At 36.3% G+C, this 23,209-nt stretch overlaps 1 protein-coding gene across 2 annotated transcripts in view; it reads left to right on the top strand.

Moving 5' to 3' along the window:
- asap1a (ArfGAP with SH3 domain, ankyrin repeat and PH domain 1a) overlaps positions 1–23,050 on the top strand; it is a 60,884-nt gene extending 37,834 nt beyond the window's left edge. Inside the window, exons 9-30 of one of the 2 annotated variants that reach the window (XM_077230832.1) lie at positions 949–1,034; positions 2,330–2,405; positions 2,774–2,860; positions 3,800–3,900; positions 5,164–5,233; positions 9,245–9,332; positions 9,535–9,583; positions 10,650–10,813; positions 11,008–11,141; positions 11,792–11,883; positions 12,046–12,232; positions 12,532–12,617; positions 12,704–12,819; positions 14,203–14,270; positions 14,474–14,581; positions 16,137–16,362; positions 16,790–16,951; positions 18,945–19,020; positions 19,227–19,291; positions 19,382–19,938; positions 20,812–20,934; positions 21,026–23,050. In XM_077230832.1, the coding sequence (XP_077086947.1) occupies positions 949–1,034; positions 2,330–2,405; positions 2,774–2,860; positions 3,800–3,900; positions 5,164–5,233; positions 9,245–9,332; positions 9,535–9,583; positions 10,650–10,813; positions 11,008–11,141; positions 11,792–11,883; positions 12,046–12,232; positions 12,532–12,617; positions 12,704–12,819; positions 14,203–14,270; positions 14,474–14,581; positions 16,137–16,362; positions 16,790–16,951; positions 18,945–19,020; positions 19,227–19,291; positions 19,382–19,938; positions 20,812–20,934; positions 21,026–21,100 (2,796 nt within the window). In that variant the 3' untranslated portion in view covers positions 21,101–23,050. The remainder of the gene's footprint in view (positions 1–948; positions 1,035–2,329; positions 2,406–2,773; positions 2,861–3,799; positions 3,901–5,163; positions 5,234–9,244; positions 9,333–9,534; positions 9,584–10,649; positions 10,814–11,007; positions 11,142–11,791; positions 11,884–12,045; positions 12,233–12,531; positions 12,618–12,703; positions 12,820–14,202; positions 14,271–14,473; positions 14,582–16,136; positions 16,363–16,789; positions 16,952–18,944; positions 19,021–19,226; positions 19,292–19,381; positions 19,939–20,811; positions 20,935–21,025) is intronic. The other variant, XM_077230840.1, reaches the window with a different exon arrangement.
- Positions 23,051–23,209: the final 159 nt, after the last annotated feature.

The raw sequence follows: 23,209 nt of genomic DNA, 5'->3' as shown, positions 1-23,209 counted from the left end.
TGGGCTTGTGAGGATTTAAACTTTCGGTCTCTTTCCTCCTCGTTCTTCCGAGAAACGTTAGCTTGACGGTAGTTTTGATTGTTCAGCAACTTTAGGTTGTCTCCTTTGTATTCTTCTGCCATGATGTCTGCTCTAACTTGAGGTTTTGTGAATGGCCAGGAGATCTTCTGATGTGTTCATATTTTTCACCCAGCAGCAAGTTTTGAAGTGGCTGTTTGAGACATCATTGCAGGCACGGCAGTGTCTTAGCTCATGAATATTAATTAGGCAGTTGTGACGTTGCTAGGTAACATAACTGAACCATCCTTTCACACAACCTGATTAATATTCATGAGTCAAGCCTTTACAAGAGTGGGCTTTGTATGATCAAGTGCAGAATATGCTTGAGTACAAACATACCAAGATATCAGACCAGATTTATGTTTGATCACGTTTTACATGATATTTTACTGTTTTTATAAATATTGTACACGTATATTTCCAAGATGTATTGATATGGATATCAGGTCTGTCAAGAGTATTTGGTCGTCTTTGAGATGCAAACAAAAATGATTATATCAACAATTTAATATTGAATTACATAGTACAAACCATTTAATCATAACCAATAGGTTTCAAGGCTCACTTCAATCAAATTAAAACTGCTTTTATTGGAATTGGATTTCATAATCTAAACAATATACAAAAAAACTTAAAATATAAGTCATTAAATATTTATTATTAAGTATATAATAACAATTGATGCAGGCTGAAGTGGTCCCCTCCCTATTTCTGTTTAAACCAGATGTGTTAGGGTGGAGCATTTAAACACAATTCTTATAGTTGAGCCACTTTAACCACTTCAAAGCTTGTGTTTGTGTGTGTTTAGAAGGGAGCAGCATCTCAGATGTTCTTTCCTATTAACACACCAATGTCTCTATGTGCTTTATTATCTGTGGTTCCCAACAGTACCTGATCAAAGTGAATGAGATTAAGACCAAGAAAGGAGTGGATCTCCTCCAGAATCTCATCAAGTATTATCATGCACAGTGCAAGTGAGTGTCCCAGAATCCTGTTTTCTTACTGATGTAAGGTCTGTTATTGTAATTCCTAAGAAATGTCTCCTAAATTAGTTAAGATTTCAGTATTTTGATATTAAATTAAGATATATTATCTTCAAAGAGTTTGTAATTGCACACAGTTATTAAATGTACACTACCGTTGGTAAGATTAAATAAAAAGAAGAAGAAGAAATTAGTACTTTTATTCAGCTGGGAATGCATTCAATTAATCAAAAGTGACAGTTAAAGGCTGGAATACACTACACAACTTTTAAAATCTGAACCAATTTTAGAAAATTTTATCGGTTATAACTTCTGCAGAAAACAGCGCGGACACTGGAATAACATAAAACTTTCTAGAGTGCATGTGTCAACCGCCTCCGTTCGCGCACGCTATCAAATGGAGTAAACAAGCGACAGGTTCGACTGTACGCATATGCTAGCGAATGTGTAAAAAAAGAAGTATACTTTGGGCTTTAGAGGTGGATTTTTTTTATCTGTCAAATATTTAATTGCAACACTGGTAGATCGAGGACAGCCTTGGTTTCAGTATTGACGCATCATATACTACGATATGTGTTCTGAAATCAGCTCAAAATATCAAACATGATTTGATATCCTCTGGCTCTATGGAATCATTGTCTGAAGCTACAAAAATCACAGTCTGTGCCCATCATACACTATGCGATATTCTGTGAAATCTGCCAACTCCGAATGCCCAAATTCTGCAGCCTTTTGGCAGACTTTTCAACTCATCCAGACAGCAAATCGTGGCAAAAATCTGAGCACAATTTGTGTAGTATTCCAGCCTTAAAGAAATATAATGTTACAAAAAAAATCTATTTAAAATAAATGCTCTTATTTTTAAACTTTTTTATTCATCAGAATCCTGAAACAAATGTATCACAGTTTACACAAAAATATTAAGCAGCTCAGCAGGTTACAGCTGTGATAATATTAAGAGATGTTTCTAGAGCACCAAATCAACATTTTAAATTGATTTCCTGAAGGATCATGTGACACTAAAGTGACAATTAAGTTTTGCCATCACATAAGTAAATTTAAAAATGTATTAACATATAAAATACTTATTTTAAAATGTAATAATATTTCATGATATTACTGTTTTTACTGTATTTTTGATCAAATAAATGCAGCCTTGGTGAGTCATAAATGACTTATTTCAAAAACATAAAAAATCTTAACAACCCCAAACTTTAAAACAGTAGTATACATAGTGTTGAACTAACGCATAACAACCTTTCATTTGTGCTTGTATTTTCTCTCAGTTTTTTCCAGGACGGCTTGAAAACCGCTGACAAGTTGAAGCAGTATATTGAGAAATTAGCAGCTGATCTCTATAATGTTAGTAAACCTTTACATTTGTGCCTCTTTAGGTCTGTTTTATAGTTTTCTGTTATGTTGCTAGTTCTGTTACTATGCATGCAACTCTGCTTATGAGAACATTATGATTATATTAAATATGATATCATAAAACATAAGAATTATTAATATGTGAGTCTATGAGTGAAAAATGATCTCATATTCAGACAGGAAAAAGTAAAGCTCAAGCCAACTGTTCCTTTGAAAAAGTAATAAAGGTTTACTACCAGTGCCTCCTCAAGAAAGTGTTTACTCTTATGCAGACATCTTGAAATGAGGAAATAGCAGCCTGTTTGTTTTATATTGTTTGTTTCACCCCAAATTGTAACACTGTAAATCTGTACTGTCAGATCAAACAGACCCAGGACGAAGAGAAAAAACAACTTACAGCTCTCAGAGACCTCATCAAGTCGTCCTTACAACTGGACCAGAAAGAGGTAGGTACATCACCGGAGGATGTGTCCTCTGCCTTTAATCTGCAATGACTTAATGAGACCCTTTTGTCTTTGACTGATCACTGAGGTAATCTATCAGAATAGTGCAATCACTTCCATATATGATATGCAACAATGGGTTTACATGCTGTATTCAGCATTAAAGATATGAATGAGTCCAGATGTCCAGTTTGTCCTGACATTTACTGCCTGAGAGACTGTGAAGTAGGTTTTCAGTCTCACTCATGAGAGAGAGGAAACATGGACTTGAGGGTCAGACAGTGACAACACAAGCTCTTTTGTAGAGCCCAGCCTTTGATCTTTTATGTGTTTTGTTTGGAGTTGATGTCCATTTGAACCGGACGTTTCTGGTCTCGATTGAATAACAATGCCCTGCGTTGTATTAACATCGGACACTGCTGTGAACATTGCAATGCTAGGTTTGCTCTTATTTTTATTCAACGCACACTGCAATAATAATAATCTGACATCTGCATTTCTGACTCCTTTCCTCCTTTTTCTTTCACTGCCTTCCAACTGAAGTCTAGGAGAGTAAGTTCATGAAAGTAACGTTTAGTGTTGCCAGACTTTTTTTTCCCTTATCTGATTTTATTATATGTACTGTGTGTGCAAATGTCTACTGAAAATGTTTCATTTAATACAATAGAATTTTATTATCATATTGTGGTTACATGTGGTGCTAGAATAAAATACTGAATATTCTTTCTTCATTTCACATCATATTATTTCTTTATTTAAAATCTTAAAATGTTTTGTTTCTTTTCAAGTTTAATGAAAAATAAAAATCCCAGATTTTCAATGTAGTCTCAGACTTTTGGTCACCCCCCCCCCCCTTTTATGATAAGGTTTCATTTATTACATTTATGATCGTATAATGGCATGCTAATTTTCAATTTTGAATGTTTTTGTTGTGATGTGCAGGATTCTCAGAGCAAGCAGAGCGGTTACAGTATGCACCAGCTGCAGGGCAATAAGGAGTTTGGCTGTGAGAAGAAGGGCTATCTCTTCAAGAAGAGTGATGGGTGAGCTCACACACTGATGTGAAATGTAGTCAGATGAGTAATGTGACTTAATTGTCTCTTAATTGTGTCTAATGGAATTGGCTACACTGTAATTGATTGGTTCAACACCACATTGCTTTTGATCACTGCTTCTTCCAGCTCTAAAGTGTCAAGTCACTTAAATATATACAGTATAAACATCAGGCATCACAATGCTTAACCATAGAGGATTTATCATTAGGCATTCCCCTTGAATAAGCTCTTTTAAAAGCATTAATGGCACAAATCCCATGTTTTAGTGTTTTTTTTGTTTTTTTTTTTAGAAACAAATCTAACATATACAGTAGCAAAAGTTTGGGCATAGTAGGTTTTTTCAAAGAGAAACAAGTAATTTTATTTAGCAAAGATGCAGTAAATTGAGGAAAACTGACAGATTTTTATAATGTTATAAAAATATGATAAAATAAATATTTAATATTTAATTTAAGTTATAAAATATTTCAATTTCAAATAAACACGGTTTAAATAAAAAAACAATAAACGGCTTTCAACACTGATAATAATAATGTTTCTTGAGCACCAAATCAGCATATTAGAATGATTTCTGAAGGATAATGTGACACTGAAGACTGGAGTACTGATGCTGAAAATTCAGCTTAGCTATCACAGGAATAAATTACATTTTAGAATATATTAAAATAGAAAACAGTTATTTTAAATTGTAATAATATTTCACAATATTAATGTTTTTATTGTATTTTTTAATGTAAATGCAGCCTTGGTGTGCAAGACTTGAATACTCTTTTCAAAAAGAAAAAGTCCTAATAACCTCAACATTTTTAATGGTAGTGAATACATTTTTTTAAATGTATAGACTAGGTTTTTTTTTAAATTTAGTTTTTTTTTCTGTGTTGAACCAATTAAACCTGTAATAAAAATGTATTATATGAAAAAGATATCAAATAAATATATTTTGTGTAGTTTATGGGAAATATAAGTTTATCAATAATTTTAATACATTGAAATTTATATATTTGCAACCCTTTTTTAATTTTATGAATTTTGTTCAGTTAAAAAAAACCCACACACATTGTGAACACGTTTGCACTGATTTCAAACCTTATTAGTACCTTACTCATGGAAAACTATCTTCTGACTTTGAAAGAATGTGATAGAACAGAATTGGTATTCTTCTTAAATTAAATAAATTAAACATTTTCCTCCTTTGTTCCAATTATCAAGCCATCTTGGAGATTCTAAGGACTGGTGTATTTTCATTCACAGGATCCGTAAGGTGTGGCAGAGGAGGAAGTGCTCAGTGAAAAATGGCATCCTCACCATCTCCCATGCCACAGTGAGTACTTCACTAACCAGAGTAATACTATTGGATATACTCACAGATTATGCTGATATTTGCTTTAAAATTATGTTTTGGTCTCATTTAATTACTACTTACCTATTGAATGTAATATTTTTAAGTAATTTTTTTATTAAGTATAGCTGTAGCTTTTAAACTGTTTTATATAAACGGTGAAGCAACAGCTGTCACAATTTAAAAATCTTAAGGCTTTTTGTTTCCTTAATTTAGCACTCATTCTAAACTATTTCTCACTGTGTAAAGGTGAACATTGGGGGGGTAGTGCTGCCCAGTTACCATAGAAACATGCACCCGGTGCGATCTGACTCGTACACTAATGATATTAGCACGAACGAGACCCAGCATGCTCCGGGCCCCAGGTGGTCGATGAGTTTCCTGGTGTAATCTGCTGTAAGGACGCTGATGCTCAGCAGATGCCGTGTGGAGCGAATGCATTTTGCTCTTTCATCTCTGTGGCAATGTGCTCATATTCCTGTCTGATAGCATTTTAATATGCTCCAGACCCTAACCTAACAGCCTACTAAAGTCTACTAATGTAGTTTACATATTGTTTCAAAGTTACTTATAGTTAGTAGTATGTCTAAAGTGGACCATCGGAATAAAGTGTAACCTACATGAATAGTGTACAAGAATGTTTACTGAATATTTAACGAACATTAATATTGTGGTTTATACATACCTCATTGGTCTGAAACCGTTGATCCTGTTTTGGAAACTCCATTGCAACTAATTACATTTTATTTCTTATAAACTGAAAAATATTTTCACATGTTTCTGAAGTGTGATTTCTACAATACTGCCCAGATGTCACGCATAAACTGATTTGGCAATCCTGCATTTCATCAAGGCTGTTATTGTTACCAATATGGAGCTATAGCAATCTGTTTTACCACATTACTTCCAGCAAAGGCTTTTGTCCCTAGAGCTTATTTTTTAATAGATTTTCTCATTTTTATTTTCCCAGCAAAACATTCTCTCTGCGATCTGAGTTAGACAGTAATATATGCAAAAACACACTATTTATTCGATTGTTTCTAAAATATTTGTATAATTAAATATTGTTATGACTTCTCATATTGACATGTGTTTATAGTTACATGCATCAACTAATATATAAATCAAGTTGAGTTCAGCCTCCCCTATTATTATTTTGTTTTCTTATTTGTCTTATTTTTTTAACTTGCCCTAGCAATTTTCACTGACCCCACTACACAAATATATTTAAAAGTTATTTTAGCAACATATTTGAATGTGTGAGCAAGAAATCTGTTTATATTTGTCCATAAATGTTTTAAATAAATACAATATAAATAAATAATAGTTCAACTAAAATAATTAATTTAATTAAAGCTGCAAGCAGCGATGAAGAGGGGCCTCGCACCCGTGCCGCCGCCACCCGGCGGTTTTAGTTAGACAGAGCACGGTGGGCAGTATGTAATGATAATAAATATAGGAGGATTATGTCAAAATATTTGTATTTGCCACACTTCCTGCTACCAGCAGGTGGCGCTATTGCTATAACCAAATATGAGCATGGTCATGTGTTCAGGACAGGACTCTTATCAAATATGTGAAGTTTGGATGAACCCTGCCAAGTTCATCGCTTCCAGTTGTGTTTAGGGCTATGCTCCAAGATACTTTTTAGTAGGTATTGGGTTATTACATGTATGTACCGAATTTAGTCCACGTACGTGAAACGTAGCGCCAGGGGCAATTAGTCGAAATATTTGTTTGCCCAACTTTTTGCCCATTTGCCCTACCCAATTCTGAAACCCATATCAGATGTAAATTTCGCACCCGTGTCACCACCACCCGGTGGTTTTAGGAAAACAGAGCACGGTGGGCAGTATGTAATGATAATAAATATAGGAGGACTATGTCAAAGGATTTGTATTTGCACACTTCCTGCTACCAGCAGGTGGGGCTATTGCTTTAACCAAATATGAGCATGGTTATGTGTTCAGGACAGGACTCTTATCAAACATGTGAAGTTTGGGGCAGATCGGACATTAGCCGTTTCTCAATGTCAAGGATACTTCCTTGGCAGGATTGATCCTTCCAAGTCATTTCCTTAAGAGGCTCGGCGAGGCTCCTCTTTAGCATTCGGAGAAAACGTAAATGGGACAGGCTAGCAAGTGCACGTCATTGCATCATTACGTCAGTGAAAAGGTCCGCTTTTGGCGCTGCAAAAATTCAAAAAGATCAAAAAGTTGTGATGTACACTACCGTTCAAAAGTTTGGGGTCAGTACGATATTAAATACTTTTAAAAGAATTCTCATCTGCTAACCATGCTAAATTACTTTGTACAACTTAACTAGTTATTTATAGAAGAAATGTCGGTGACGGCAGCCAAGCAATTGTTAAATCCGGTTCAGTTAGCCATCAATAACGTAATTTGTTTGTATAATTTGTAATATCAATATGGTAGTAATTTGTACTGGCATTTAAACGTTAAAGTTTACTTATATGTACTACGGTCATAACAAATGTATGGTAACGTAAATATACTTACATTTAAAAGCATATTGCCCCCTTATTGCTCCGATTCCGCTAACGTCCGACATTTTTTATTTTTGAACAATATAGCAAAGCTGGCTCATAGGATTGTGGGTGATTTGAGAGCACGAAGGCTACACAGATGCATCCTTTTCCTGTGTATGGGATATTTTTCGAACGAAGGACTCAGTCCTTGGTTGAAATTCTGAGGATCCTCGACATTGGAACAGTCCTTCGACGGATGTCGATGACGTAGCATCCTCGAAATAACGGCTTCCGAGGATCCTTCCTTGACATTGAGAAACACCTATTGTATGCCTGAGTTACTGCAGGCTGTCTGTGGTTGCCTAGCAACATCGGAACTGCAAGCAATATTGAACTATATAACATATTCATGCACAAATCACCAAAAGGCTGAAATTGGGTGTACATTTGTCAGGCGGCCAAGGGCACACCCTTCGACGAAAACTCAAGATCTTCGCAATTTACCGTCGCAAAGGGCTTAAGATTACACTCACCAAATTTGAAGAGGATCAGATCAAAACTGTAGGAGGAGTTCGTTAAAGTACAACGTCTGGAAATTGCAAAAACTACACAAAATCTGAGAGGAAATTCAAAATAGCTGACTTCATGTTGTGTTTAGGGCTATGCTCCAAGAGACTTTTTTGTAGTTATTGTGTCATTACATGTATGTACCGAATTTCACACCTGTACGTCAAACGTAGAGCCGGGGCAGTAATGTAGGGGGAGCTATTGAGCCATTTTGCCCCACACATTTGTCAGGCCGCCGAGAGCACAGCCTTCGACGAAAACTCAAGATCTTCGCAATTTAACGTCGCAAAGGCCTTAAGATTACACTCACCAAATTTGAAGAGGATCAGATGAAAACTGTAGGAGGAGTTATTTCGGGAAATTACGAAAAATGCACAAAACCGAGGAGGAAGTTCAAAATAGCTGACTTCCTGTTGTGTTTAGGGCTATGCTCCAAGAGACTGTTTTGTAGGTATTGGGTCATTACATGTATGTACCAAATTTCATACCTGTACGTGAAACGTAGAGCCGGGGCAAAATGTAGGGGCAATAATTTACAGAATTTGCCCCACCCAATTTTGAAAACCATATCACACGTAAATTTTCACCACTTCTGAAGCGTGTGCAAAGTTTCATGAGTTGTCGAGCATGTTTAGGCCCTCTAAAAAGCGATTCATTTAGGAGAAGGAGAAGAAGAAGAAGAAGCGGAATAATAATGGAGCAAAAACAATAGGGTCCTCTCACCATCGGTGCGCAGGCCCTAATAATAAAATAATACATCATTAACTTAATGGAAACTATAAATTCATAAACAACTGGTAAACCATGTCATTTGATGATTTTCCAAGTCACTCTTCCAATTTTTACAAAGTTTCATCTATGTTAGCCAGGTAAATGCCTTTACCTTGGTGACAAGTCCATAATCTGGCCCCAAAACTGATTGTAATGACTCTGTCCAGTCCAACAGGCAGCCGGTGAGACTGAATCTGCTGACCTGTCAGGTTAAACCCAGCGGAGAGGATAAGAAGTGCTTTGACCTCATCTCCCGTGAGTAACTACACAGAACCTACAGTATGTCCCCTGCCAAACTTCAGAGTACTTCCATCCGTGCCAAGTGCTAGCAATGCCTCCAGAAGTCTAACTCCATTACACAGGCAGAGACCACTAAGTGCAGTGTTCAGAGGCTGAAGAGCAGTTAACATAATGCACTTCTTCCCCTAATAATCTCTCTCCCTCTTCCCCTCTGCAGATAATCGAACATATCATTTCCAGGCAGAGGATGAACAGGAGTTTGTGATGTAAGTGTGAATGCATTAGTTCGAGAGTTGATACCATCTGTTATTTCTCTGTGCTCAAGATATGAGTGTATCAGTGCCTCTTTGTGTTAATGAGAAGAATATATTAGGGCTGGGCTACATATAACAAAAAATATAAGACAGAAAACATATACTACCATCAATAATTGATCAAAAGTTACTATAAAGACATTTATGATGTTACAAATTATTTCTCTTTCAAATGAATCCTGTTCTATTGAACTTTCTATACCTTAAAGAACCCCAAAAACAATGCATCACAGTTTTCACCAAATATTCAGCAGCACAACTGTTTTCAGCATTAAGTGTTTCTTGAGCACCAAATCAGCATATTGGAATGATTTCAGAAGGATCATTTGACACTGAAGACTGGAGTACTGATGCTGAAAATTCAGCTTTGCCCCATGACAGGAATAAATTACATTTTATAATATATTAAATTAGAAATCATTATTTTAAATTGTAAAAATTGATAAGTGAAGTCTTGGTGAGCATAAGAAACGTCCAAAAACATAAGAAATAATTGTATGAAAAACTTACATTTCCACAGTTTTGGTAAAAGTAAAATAAATTTAAAAGAAAACACTTTTATTTCATATATTTTTACTAAAACATTTTAATATAGAAAAAAACATGCTGAAATATCTGAACAATTTTGAGTGATGCTGCGAACTAATCGTTGATTTTTTTTTTTTTTAAATAGTTGAGCTGATTCCCAAAAATGTATTACTCTAATGCTGTTTTTGCTATAATGGCTAAAAAAAAAGCTCATGTAAATCATTGTTAGATTCACTATGTTGCTTATATATTATATTATATTATATATTATAGTATATTATATTCTTTGCTGTGGATTAGTAAGCTTGTGTGTGTCTGTTGATATTTAAATATCTGTATGGCAAATATATTGATACTTAAATATGTGTTTGCATGCAAATCTGTCTTTATGTGTGTTTGTGGTATTTCACATATCTTATCACGTGTGCATGCCCATCTGTGGTGGTGTGCAAGCGATTAATGCATATATATGTTCATGTGTGATGAGCAGATGGATTTCAGTGCTGACTAACAGTAAGGAGGAGGCTCTGAACATGGCGTTCCGTGGGGAGCAGAGTGCTGGAGATGACAGTTTGGAAGACTTGACCAAAGCCATCATCGAGGATGTGCTGCGCATGCCTGGAAATGAAGTCTGCTGCGACTGTGGAGCACCAGGTTAGCCAAGTTTGTGTGTGAAAGTTTTGAAGCAGTGGCTTCTGACACAGTCCCCATTTTATCAATGCATTGAGGTTTCAAAACAGAGTTTTATAGATTCATGCGCCACCTTGTGGCTAAGAGGTGAGTGGCAGGACACAGCCCTCATCGACTACAATATAAAACTCAATTTTCTCCCATTTTATCTGCTCTAGAGCCTAAATGGTTATCCACTAACCTCGGCATCCTGACATGCATCGAGTGCTCAGGGATCCACAGGGAAATGGGTGTCCATATTTCACGCATCCAGTCCATGGAACTAGACAAACTCGGCACCTCTGAACTCTTGGTAATGTGAATGTAAATCTTGTCATTTTCACTAGCGTTTTAGAAGTTTAAGGTTAAACGTTTATTTTTTTTGAAGAAGAAATTAATACTGTTATTCAGCTAAGATGCTAAAACTGTAAACTGTTACGAAATATTTCTAATTCAAATAAATGTTGTTTTTTAACTTTCTATTCATCAAAGAATTATGAAAAAATTATCAGTTTCCACAAAAAAGTAAGCAACACAACTGTTTTCAACATTGATAATAATAAATGTTTCTTGAACACCAAATCAGCATATTAGAATGATTTCTGCAGGATTTTGTGACACTGAAAGAGTATGATACTGAAAATTCAGCTTTGCCATCACAATAACAAATTGTTTTTAAAATGTATTAAAATAGAAAAGTTTAAATAATATTTCACAATATTACTGTTTTTACTGTATTTTTGATCAGCATATTACTGGTTTTACTGTCTTTTTGATCAGGTAAAATCAGCCTCGGTGAGATTTTTTTTAATTATTACTGACCCCAAATTTTTGAACGGTAGTCTGTGTACATATAAATTAAAAAGGGTTTTGATTTTTTTTAACATAATCTCTGGTGAATGTATTACTAAATTATAGGTATGCTCACATAGTTACTCACAGCCGATTGCGATCTTTCCACAGCTGGCTAAGAATGTGGGTAACAGTAGTTTTAATGAAATTTTAGAAGGGAATCTGCCGAGCCCTTCACCAAAACCAACACCATCAAGTGACATGTGAGTACCGGCTTACCTAGCATACATTAACAACTGTAGATAGTACTATTGGACTACTTTAGTAGATAGTACCACTTTAACTATTGGAATGACCCTTTGTTTAGTAGTTAATGCACTAATTCATATGTAAAGCAGTATGTGCTTTTTGAAATAAACTTTTAGGACAGAGAGGAAGGAGTACATAACCACAAAGTACGTGGAGCACAGGTTTGCTCGACGGACAGCCACTACAGCCACAGCCAGACAGGGAGACTTGTACGAGGCCGTGAGAACTCGAGACCTGATGGCTCTGATTCAGCTCTATGCAGATGGAGTGGAGCTAATGGATCCATTTCCAGAAGCAGGACGGGTATTGATCTTTGACTAATAGTTTGTCATAGATTAACTGATTTATATACTGCTTTTTTAGAGAAGTGTAGTCATTTATTTCCCAGAGTGTATATGAACTGACCTCAGGTCAGATGAGAAGTGTGGTCCCCAAGGGTTTGTCAGTACTCATTAATTTTGTATGACACTTTCTGTTAGTTTTAGAGGATCTGAAACCTGCTATTGGTCAATCGCAAGGATATGCTATATAGCATATTTAAATGAGTGCAAATATTTCTCAGTAATGTTGTCCTGATTCTGGTACTGAATTACTGTCGACAGGACCCTGGAGAGACAGCGCTGCACTTTGCTGTGCGGATGTCAGACCAGACCTCGCTGCACCTGGTGGACTTTCTTGTCCAAAACAGGTAACGGACAGAACATTCTGTAGTGTGTATTAGTCCACTGACACTAATTAAGCTGCAAGATGGTAAATATGGATCTGTGTGTGCAGTGGAACTCCAGACAGACAGACGGAGAGTGGAAACGCTGCTCTCCATTACTGCTGCACATATGAGAAGTCAGAGTGTCTCAAACTGCTGCTCAGGGGAAAACCATCTATTGACCTAGGTAAGTGGGTTATCTTTAGCAATGGTGTTTCAACAGAGACAACATCTGGAGTTATTTCAAAATAAATAAAGGCAGCTGATTGTTGACATTTATTTAAAGTTAAAATTCTATAAGCGCTGTAAATAAACTTTTTAATAAATGATAGAAGTCTGATCATTTGTAATATATATGTGCGTAAACGAGAGCACATTTCTCCAGTTCTGAAATCTTTGCACTGGCTCCCAATCCGTTATAGAATTGATTTTAAAGTATTGATGCTGGTTTTTAAATCCTTGAATGGATTGGCTCCTGTATACAGTTCTGATTTATTATCCATTCACAATCCTGGAAGGTCTCTTAGGTCATCCAACCAGAGACTGTTAAATGTTCCTCGGGCTAGATTGAAAACGAGATCGAGATCGAGCTTTTGCCGTTGCTGCACAAAAACTTTAGAACAGCCTCCCTGTTTTTATTAGAACTGCCTCTACATCGCATGAGTTTAAAGCAAAACTCAAAACCTATCTTTTTTCTTTGGCTTATAATGTAGCTGATTTGTGCTGTGTTTAGTCTGTTCTGTGTTCTGTTCTGTAATTTATGTTGTACATGGTGTTAAATGCTGATGATATCTGATATAGTGTATAGCACCTTGGTCAACAAATGTTGTTTTTATTGGTGCTATATAAATAAAGTTGAGCTGAGAGTTGAGTTTAGTGTTTAGTGTAATGCATGGCCATGTGAATTTTTTTAACATATACTTCCTTTGTTTAGATTCTACATTAATTTGTTGTTTGAGTGTGTAAATGCAGTATTCATAATATATATAAACAGTAAAACACTTATATTGTGAAATATTATTACAATTTAATATAACTGGTTTCTATTTTAATATTTTATATATTTATATATATATATATACATATATATATATACATGTCATATATATATATATATTCCTTTAATGGCAAATAAATGCATCCTTTCTGAATAATAATAATAATTAAAAATCAATCTTACTGACCCCAAACCTATGTATATTTACTTTAAGATTTTATATAAAGTCATAAAATGATTTGCCTGAGATTATTTGATCTTTTGCAGAGGTTTTAAAACCTCAGCTGTAAATACAGACCTCTGGGACCCACATCCTGGTCTGAATGCTTAGAGGCTAATCTTCCAACAAGTTTCATTCCTCGAATTCTTTTCATTTCTACTGAATAATACACAGGTGTCACCACACCTAACCTGGAGGCTTTGATTTTTTCATCTTGCCTATTTTTAAAATATGTAATTTTTCCCAACCTTAATATAAAACTACTAATGAGTTTTTAAAATATTTTTTTTTCTAAATTCAATTACATAGTAGTAGCAAGGCTGTACATATGTGCTTTATGTGTTTTATTTCAGTTAATCAAAATGGGGAGACAGCTTTGGACATTGCCAGACGAATGAAAAATGCACCGTGTGAAGAGCTAGTGAGTGTGATACTTTAAATTCAATGCTTAATTTCTGTGTTGCTGACACTGTGGTAATTACAGACATTTTTTGCAACATGCACAACCACCTGCAATTTCACTTTACAGTCATGTAATTGTTCAAAACATGACCTTTATTTTCTGGCATTTATGTCCGAGAGGAGACGTGTATTATGTTAATGGGTTTGTGATTGGTTGTGCAGCTGATGGAGGCAGCAGCTGGGAGGTTTAATCCTCACGTTCATGTGGAGTATGAGTGGAATCTGCGGCTGGAGGAGATTGACGAAAGTGACGATGACCTAGATGACAAGGTTTGTGCGCCCACCTTTTGCTTTGTCCAATATCCCCCTATACTAGAGATCCACTAGCACTCCCTCTTCATGCAGCTGTAATAAGCATAGGTATTATAAATAATTTTGTAGGTAATATACTTACAACAATTACTTGTTGGTGGAAACGTCACACCTTGTTAGAACATGGTGCAACATTTAAAGGATTAGTTCACCCAAAAATGTAAATTCTGTCATCATTTACTCTCCCAAACCTGTTGGACTTTCATTCATCTTCAGAACACAAATGAAGAACTTTTAGATGAAATCTGAGAGTTTTCTGCACTCTCAATTGACATTTATGTAACTCCTACTTTCATGCTTCAAAAAGTTCATAAAGAGATCGTAAAACTAATCCATATGAAATGAGCTGTATAGATACAATTTTCTGAAGAGACACGATTGCTTAATATGATGAACAGATTTAATTTAGACTTTTACATGTAAATATGAACAGAAGCTCACCCGTAACTGCTTGGCGCGCGAGAACAAACCTCATTGGTTCTTGTGGAAGCTTAAAAGTGCTGCATAACAAGAGAATGAACCTCATTGGTTCTCGCACGTCAAGCCAACATGCTTGAGCTTCCGTGTACCACAACTGATGTGTGAGTTGATGAATGTTTACATGTGAATACAAGCCTAAACTCAATCTGTTCATCATATAAAGTGATTGTGTCTCTAAACTAAACTAAACTAAACAACACCTAAACTGAACTAAACTACTAAACTGCTCAATTCAAATGGATTAGTTTTACAAACTCTTTATGAACTTTTTGAAGTAACAAAGTTGCGTAGCTGTCAGTGGAAGGACAGAAGGTCTCAGATTTCATCAAAAATATCTTAATTTGTGTTCCAAATATAAACAAAAGTCTTACAGGTTTGGAACAATATGAGGGTGAGTAAATGATAAAATAATTTTTCACTTTTGGGTGAACTATCCCTTTAAACTTGCAAAATTGTATTATGTTTTATTCACATAAGTTATATATTTTGTATCAAACTAAGCTAATGTACAGGTTACTTAAAAAAACAATATGCTTTAAAAAAAATCTAGACAAAAAAAAATCCAATCTTACCCAGAGTTTACATTGAAAACAAAAGGTATATTACTGCCATTAGGGTAATGCACATATATAAATTGTGATAACTGAAGTCTATATAAGAATCTTTATAATGGTTGTCACATTAGTCTTTTAACAATAGGTTGGAAAATGCTCTTGGTCCACTGTGCGAACAAAGCTCTCTTGCCACTCAGAAGCAAAACGATTTGATAAGCGACCAACTTCCTTGTAGCGCTTTAAATAGTGCATTTTATGCCATCATAAAAGTGGAACCCTTATCTGCAAAGATCCATGACTCAAGCGATATGAACCGAAATCAAAATATTACCATTTGGATGTGCCTGAAAGCACACACCACCTCAACGCCATGTATACACAGTGACTCCTAATGCATTTACTTGTAATCGCAAGATTTTGGAGAAGCTGTGGACTAGTCTCAAAATCAAGTGATGTGTAATATATTTTTCCATCTCCAGCCCAGTCCGGTGAAGAAGGAGCGTTCTCCCCGACCTCAGAGCTTCTGTCATTCCTCGAGCGTGTCCCCTCAGGAGAAGCTGTCTCTGCCGGGGTATTTAGGACACAGGGACAAACAGAGACTCTCCTACGGAGCTTTTGCCAACCCTGTCTACAGCACATCCACCGAAACACCTGCATCTCCAGTATCAGAGGGACCCACAATAGCCAGCAAGACCACTGGGAAAGGTATACATGCCTTTATGCATGACACTGCAGATAAAAAAGAGCAGCCCATGTACCAGGAAAGGTAAAATGTTTGCATGTACTTGACGTGACGTCTTTACATTAACTCTAATTGGGGGGAGGTATAATGTGCAATCGGTTGAGGCTGAACCTTAGTGATTGTAAATCATCCTTTCACACCACAACAACTCATTGCTTGCGAACTGAACTGGAAAGTGCAACCTTTGGCTGTCGTTTCAGCTCAGATATCAGCTCGCACCTGCATTCTGCGACCCTGTTAGCTGTCGTTTTCTTGATTATTTTGGTTGTGCTTTTGGAAATCACTCATCACTCCTGACATGATGGGAGTGTTGTCTTTGCCCTTGTGTTCCGGTGCGCTCGGGCCTCACTTGCTTCTCGACCAATCACATCATCTCGTCACTCTTTTCAGCTCCGTCCTCTGGACCGCCCACCTCCCTGCCACTGGGATCGCAATCGAGTGCAGGAGGCAGCTCCACTCTGTCTAAGAAGAGAGCGCCTCCTCCACCTCCCGGACACAAGCGCACCCACTCAGACCCCCCCAGCCCCGTACTGCAGGGCCCGCAGAGCAAAGGCAATATTTTCTCTTTCCTCACCCCACAATGAGAGTTAAAGTGGTTTTTCTTAGTAATTAGCTAATGGCAGCATTCTTTTTGTTTTGTGATTCTGAGCTTTGCGATTTCATAATTATCATTCATTTTGTTTGTGTTGTTGTTCCATTGTTTTAAATTAAAATATCCTATTAAATTGTTTAAAGGTAAAGTGTGTTCTATTAGCTTTACATAATAGAATAACTCATATTAAAATGGTGATTAAAATTAGTTAAATATTACGATTAGATAACAATTTTGTCAAACAATGTGTCAAAATTATAACATTGTTTTATCAACATTAAATATTTTTTTTAAAAGTCTTGGGACACCAAAAGTCTAATGTATTTGTGAAAAGTGCCAATTTTCAAACTGGTTTCCCCAAACACACTTTCATTGGTAGGATAAACAAATAGTTGGCCCCAAACTCATGCCATTGATTGAGGTAATTGGGCTGGTGAAGATCTAATAGTGCCACAGAGCCACAGTTTTATTTGATTTATTTTTTCAGAGAAATCAACCATCTTTTAGTTGTCTTGGCATATTAAAGTTGAATAAATTGCAAAAAACGTTTTCTTCCTCTACTCACCCTCATGTCATTCCAAACCCATAAGACTTTCGTTCATCTTTAAAGTACAAATGAAGATATTTTAAAGGGGTGGTAAAGTATGATTTCACTTTTCTAACTTTAGCTAGTGTGAAATGTTGCTGTTTGAGCATAAACAACATCTGCAAAGTTACAACGCTCAAAGTTCAAAGCAAAGGGAGATACTTGCTTTTAAAGAAAAGGACTACAACAAACAGCTGGTAGGGAATACACGACATTCCTGCCGGGTTTAGTGACATCAGAAACCCTAAAATGTACATAAACCCCGCCCTCGGGAACACGCAGTCCATGTCGAGAAGAGGAAAAGTTGTTGTATAAGAGGTTTTGGGGTTGTATTTGTGAGTCAGCTCAAACTTTAGCATCCTTCTTTTCACATGCAATAGAAAGTCACTCTGTGTGCATCTCACAACAGTTCCTATACGAGCGATTTATAGATAAACATGACGGAATATCCTAATTGAAGATAGTTAACTCCACATCAGCAACATAAATTCATCAACTAACCATTCAGAGACATCCTGTTACAATCTACATGTTGTCACTTCTTCTTGAGTCTCCGTTAACATTATAGGCAGAACAGTTTCTGTCATTTTAGTGTGTCTGCGTGAGGTAATCGCTCTGCTAACACAAGAGCTCTTGAAACCCCGCCCTCTGAGGCAGCTCATTTGCATTTAAAGGGCCAGGCACAAAACGGTGCGTTTTTGCAAACCCTCAAAAAGTGACAACTTTAACATGCTATATAAAAATATCTGTGGGGTATTTTGTGCTAAAACTTCACACACACACTCTGGGGACATCAGAGATTTATTTTACATCTTGTGAAAATTCCATTTTACCACCCCTTTAAATGAAATCTAAGAGATATTGGTCCCTCCATTAACAGTCCATGCAACTACCACTTTGACACTTCAAAAAGTTCATAAAGAGATCGTAAATCTAATCCATATGAATTGAATTGTTTAATCAAATTTTTTTGAAGAGACACGGTCGCTTTATATGATGAACAGAACTTTCTCTTTATGAACATTTTGAAGTGTCAAAGTGGTAGTTGCGTGGACTGTCAATGGAGGGACCCTGAATCTCTCAGATTTCATATAAAATCTCTTCATTTGTGTTTCGAAGCTGAACAAAAGTGTTACGGGTTTGTAATGACATGAGGGTGAGTAAATTACAGATCTTTCATTTTTGGGTGAACTACTGTAAGCTGTGATTTGAGAAAATATTTTAACATAAAAAATGTCTTGGTGACATCAATGGAGATTCCTGGGACATAAAAACAAAGAGTGTAAGACATCTGAAGCTCTTAATGAAATACGGGGACTTCAAAACCGCTTTAAACCTCTTCCCCCTTTTTATTTTGAACCTAATAGGAAGTGAGTCTACACCTCCTTCTGCGAATCGGACATCCCCGGCCAATAAGTTTGAGGGAATTCAGCAGCAGCAAAGGTGTTGCACCACACTGACATTCAGACATTGAATAGTCCTGTATTGCACAAAAAACATTTGTGCATTTCACAGTACGTGTAATTGATCTTAACTGTAAACAAAAAATGTAAACCATTACAATTTTCATGTAATCTTCATAAATCCATCATGAAGGTTTTTTTTCTAGTCTGTTATAGAGAAATTAATCAGGACCTTTTTGATTTCAGCACTACTTCTATGAACACAAAAGCAGCATTTGGCCCACGAGTTCTTCCCAAACTACCTCAAAAAGGTACATTTAACATGGCATTAAATACAACGGATTTACTTAAATTTCTCATTTTTACCTTTATGTTGACCTGCCCATGTCTTACTCTTTCAGTGGCACTACGAAAGATTGACACAATCCACCTCCCCTCAATGGACAAGTCTGGTCCCGATGTGCTGCAGAAACCTCCACATGCCCAGGACACGCCTCCCACCAGAGCTTCAGATACAATAACCAGACCCACTGAGCCTCCACCTAAAATCCCACAACCCGCAGAACGCTCCCAGCCCCTGGAGGTGCCACAGAAACCTCACATCTCAGACCTTCCCCCTAAACCGCAACTGTCTGATCTCCCCCCGAAACCACAATTGTCGGATTTACCCCCAAAACCTCAGCTTTCTGACCTGCCCCCGAAACCACAGCTTAAGGATCTTCCCCCTAAGCCGCAGCTCTCTGACCTCCCATCCAAGCCTATGATGTCTCCAGCAACTGAGACCACACAGAGGCAAACGACACAGGAGGAAACCAGCCCGAAGCCCCAGCTTACAGAGGTGCAGTCATCCAGTCAGCAGGAGGAGCTCTCTCCCAGACAGGCCAGTGAAGACACTAATGGTGCGCCTGCAGGAGCTGTGGAGATGCCTGTCCCGATGCCACGGAAAATAAACACAGTAGTGAGTGAAAGATATTTTAGAGAGTGTTATATATGAACAGTGGACTCAAAAAGTGTACAAATATATGTTTTCCTCTTTTCATGACCTATATCTTTTGTTTTGTCATTTTAATCCTAATAAAAAAAATGTTTGGCTAAATATTTTGCTTAAAACTGCACTTAAAAAAAAAAAGTGCACTTCAAAAAAAAAGTAAAATACATTAGTTTATTTATTATTTTATTAATAATAAAAAATACACTTATTTAATTTAATTTTCTTTTCAAATACTCTACCAATCAAAAAAAGTTTGGGATCAGTAAGATTTTATTTAATTTTTTTAAAGAAATGTATACATTTATTCAGCAAATAAATACAGTACACATTATATTGATCAAAAGTGACAGTTAAGAGTCCAGACTTTTATAATGTTACAGAAGATTTCTATTTCAAAGAAATGCTGTTCTTTTGAACTTTCTACTCATGGTTCTCAAAAAAATCATAGTTTCCACAAAAATATTTAGTAGCACAACCATTTTCAGCATTAATATAATATAAAAATGTTTCTTGAGCACCAAATCAGCATATTAGGTGGATTTTTGGAGGATAATGTGACACTGAAGACTGGAGTAATGATGCTGAACATTTTATAATAGATTTTAAAATATATCAAAATAGAAAACAGTTGTTTTAAATTGTCACATTATTTCACAATATCAATGTGTATTACTGTAATTTATGTTTAATCAAATAAAGGTACCCCTGGTGAGCATAAGAGTCTTCTTTGAAAAACATTAACAAAATCTTGCATCCAACTCCAAACTTTTGAACAGTAGTTTATATTGGAAAATATCAACAGGTGTAACACTAAAATAACTGAGGATCATCTCTTTGCAGGCAAAGAGCAAAATTAGGCGCGTGAAAACCATCTACGATTGCCAAGCAGATAATGATGATGAGTTGACTTTTGTGGAGGGGGAGGTTATAATTGTTACAGGAGAGGAAGACCAGGAGTGGTGGGTAAGTAAACTTGTGTTGTGCGCTTACTACTAGTATTGTTAATGCAGTTTTAGGGCATATTGTCACATTCATCAACCTGCCTTTTTTACAGATCGGGCACATAGAGGGGCAGCCTGAAAGGAAAGGGGCCTTCCCAATGTCCTTTGTACACATTCTGTCAGACTGACAGTGTATAAGCGGCGGATGAGAGACTGTCTAACTAGCACAAGCTCCGCTCTCTCTCTCTCTCTCTCTCATTCTCTCTAGCCTCACACTGGACTGTGGGCATTGCCTCTGTACATAGCTGCTGAAACCCAAACGGTCTCCAAACAAACGTAACATGAAGAATCAAACCCATGCTCCCTTAATCCTCAAGGGTGAAATGTGTAAACTATGTGTTGTTCATAAACTGTTTTATCCTGCCTACCAGTATTATCGTAGCCATGGCAGCCCAGCATGCCAAACTGGGTTTGCAGTAGCTATACATGGAAATCTAGCACTTAACATGTATTCTGTAACTTTGTGTATGTGTACACATATAGAAATTATGTAAGTCCATTTAAATTGTGTCTTTGTACATACATATGCACAGATGTAAGTGTATATTTATGTATGTATGTATAATGTACAAGTGTGCAAATGTATGTTAACCCTGCTTGCTTATGGAGCCAGAGTGACTCTAGACATTTTGGTGTACTGTTTTAAAAAAAAAAAAAGATACTCTCTTCAATTTTTGGATGGCATAAATGATAAGTAAGAATACAATAAGATACCAGTGTTTAAATTCCCAGCATAGTGGCATGCTGGTCAGGGATCAAAACCAAAATGTAAAGGTTTAAACATCTCATCTGCTATACCTGTACATAGACGATCAAAATTGGCATTCATTCCGTTTGCATCACTCACAAAAAAGAGCAGCCAGAAATCTTAATTCTGAACGCCTCAATGAGTAGGAGACCAATTTACAGCCCTTGAAAATTGCTAGTGTAATGTTACCACTTGGTACCATATTCTCTCTATGGCAGTATGTCATTATGGTGGCTGTAGCTAAGAACGTCACTACATTTAACCAGTTATAATTTAAGAATAAATCGCTGAAAAGCTCATATCGATCAAATATTTCAGTGTCTATGGTGGTTACGGCCTTGGTCGCATCTGTGGGAACGCTTCATTTCTTCCCCATTGTTGTTTAATGCCAAATCTGACAAAACTAATGCCTCAGCTCTGGGAAAGTGTCCTTGTCGATATTGTTTTATTAGATCATACAATAACCTACCTTATCCATCTGGTCTCATGCATAAATTATAAAGCTTCTCTCAATCTCATACATGGATATGACTGGTCAAACGTTGTTGGCTTTGTATAAAAATGGACATATGTTGAGCAGAACACAATCTGTTAAAGGTTGCTTAGAGTGAGTTTTATTGTTTGCTTACAGTGACTGTGGAATGTGGTTTGTTTTGTTCATTTAAGTTGAATTAAACTGCAAGGGGACCCGGCAGTGAGTGACTGACTCGAGTGACTCAGAATGAACTAAAGCTGCCTCTTTCTCATTACCCTATCAGGGAGACCAGCATTCACTTTTGGTTTGTAACTGTTGTTGTATTAATGATAGAAGATGTATTAATGAATGCCACCTGTACTATATTTGATGATGATGATAGTATTTGACATTTATAGGGCTAAAGGGTTTCAGCATGGAGAGGAATGGACCCTTAAGTGTAGTTTATTATGGGTTTTGTTCCTCTGTTTTAGGTCATGTTACATTAAAATAATTTTAACTAAAGGATAAAAAACAAGAATTCAGCACAAAGAACATCTGCTCAATGAACAAGACGAACGACACTGTCCCGGACTGTATTGTTTAGACCCCTATGATGAGCCCACTGTTGGACAATGTCTGTCTGTTTAGATGTTCAATCCAGTATGCTAATATTGTAGCATACTGAAGTCTGGAAACAGTCAAAAGGACTATGTCACATCTACGTGAATAAACTGGATTCAGTTCTAATTTTACATTTAGGATGAATTTTGCCACTCTTCCTTTTTGTGTCTGTTTGCTGCACTGTAAGTTCAGTAAGAAAGAAAATCAAACTTGGCTATCACGTCTTCAAATAAAGTCTTTAAGTTGAAACCATGCAGTCTCAATGTTTTTATTTATTTATTAAAACTGGGTTATTTTTATTTTATATGCTTAAGGGTCAGTCTTGAAAAGTGCTGACTTTGACTTATTTTTTTCTGACAAATTTCTGATTTTCTCTCTGATAAAAGCTCATGGTATTAATTAACTTTTAAT

Source organism: Siphateles boraxobius, unplaced genomic scaffold (assembly GCF_051911475.1).
Source record: "Siphateles boraxobius isolate OS27281-9 unplaced genomic scaffold, OSU_SipBor_1 1, whole genome shotgun sequence".
In the NCBI taxonomy this organism is placed as follows: domain Eukaryota; kingdom Metazoa; phylum Chordata; class Actinopteri; order Cypriniformes; family Leuciscidae; genus Siphateles; species Siphateles boraxobius.
This window is presented reverse-complemented; position numbering and strand designations above follow the sequence as displayed.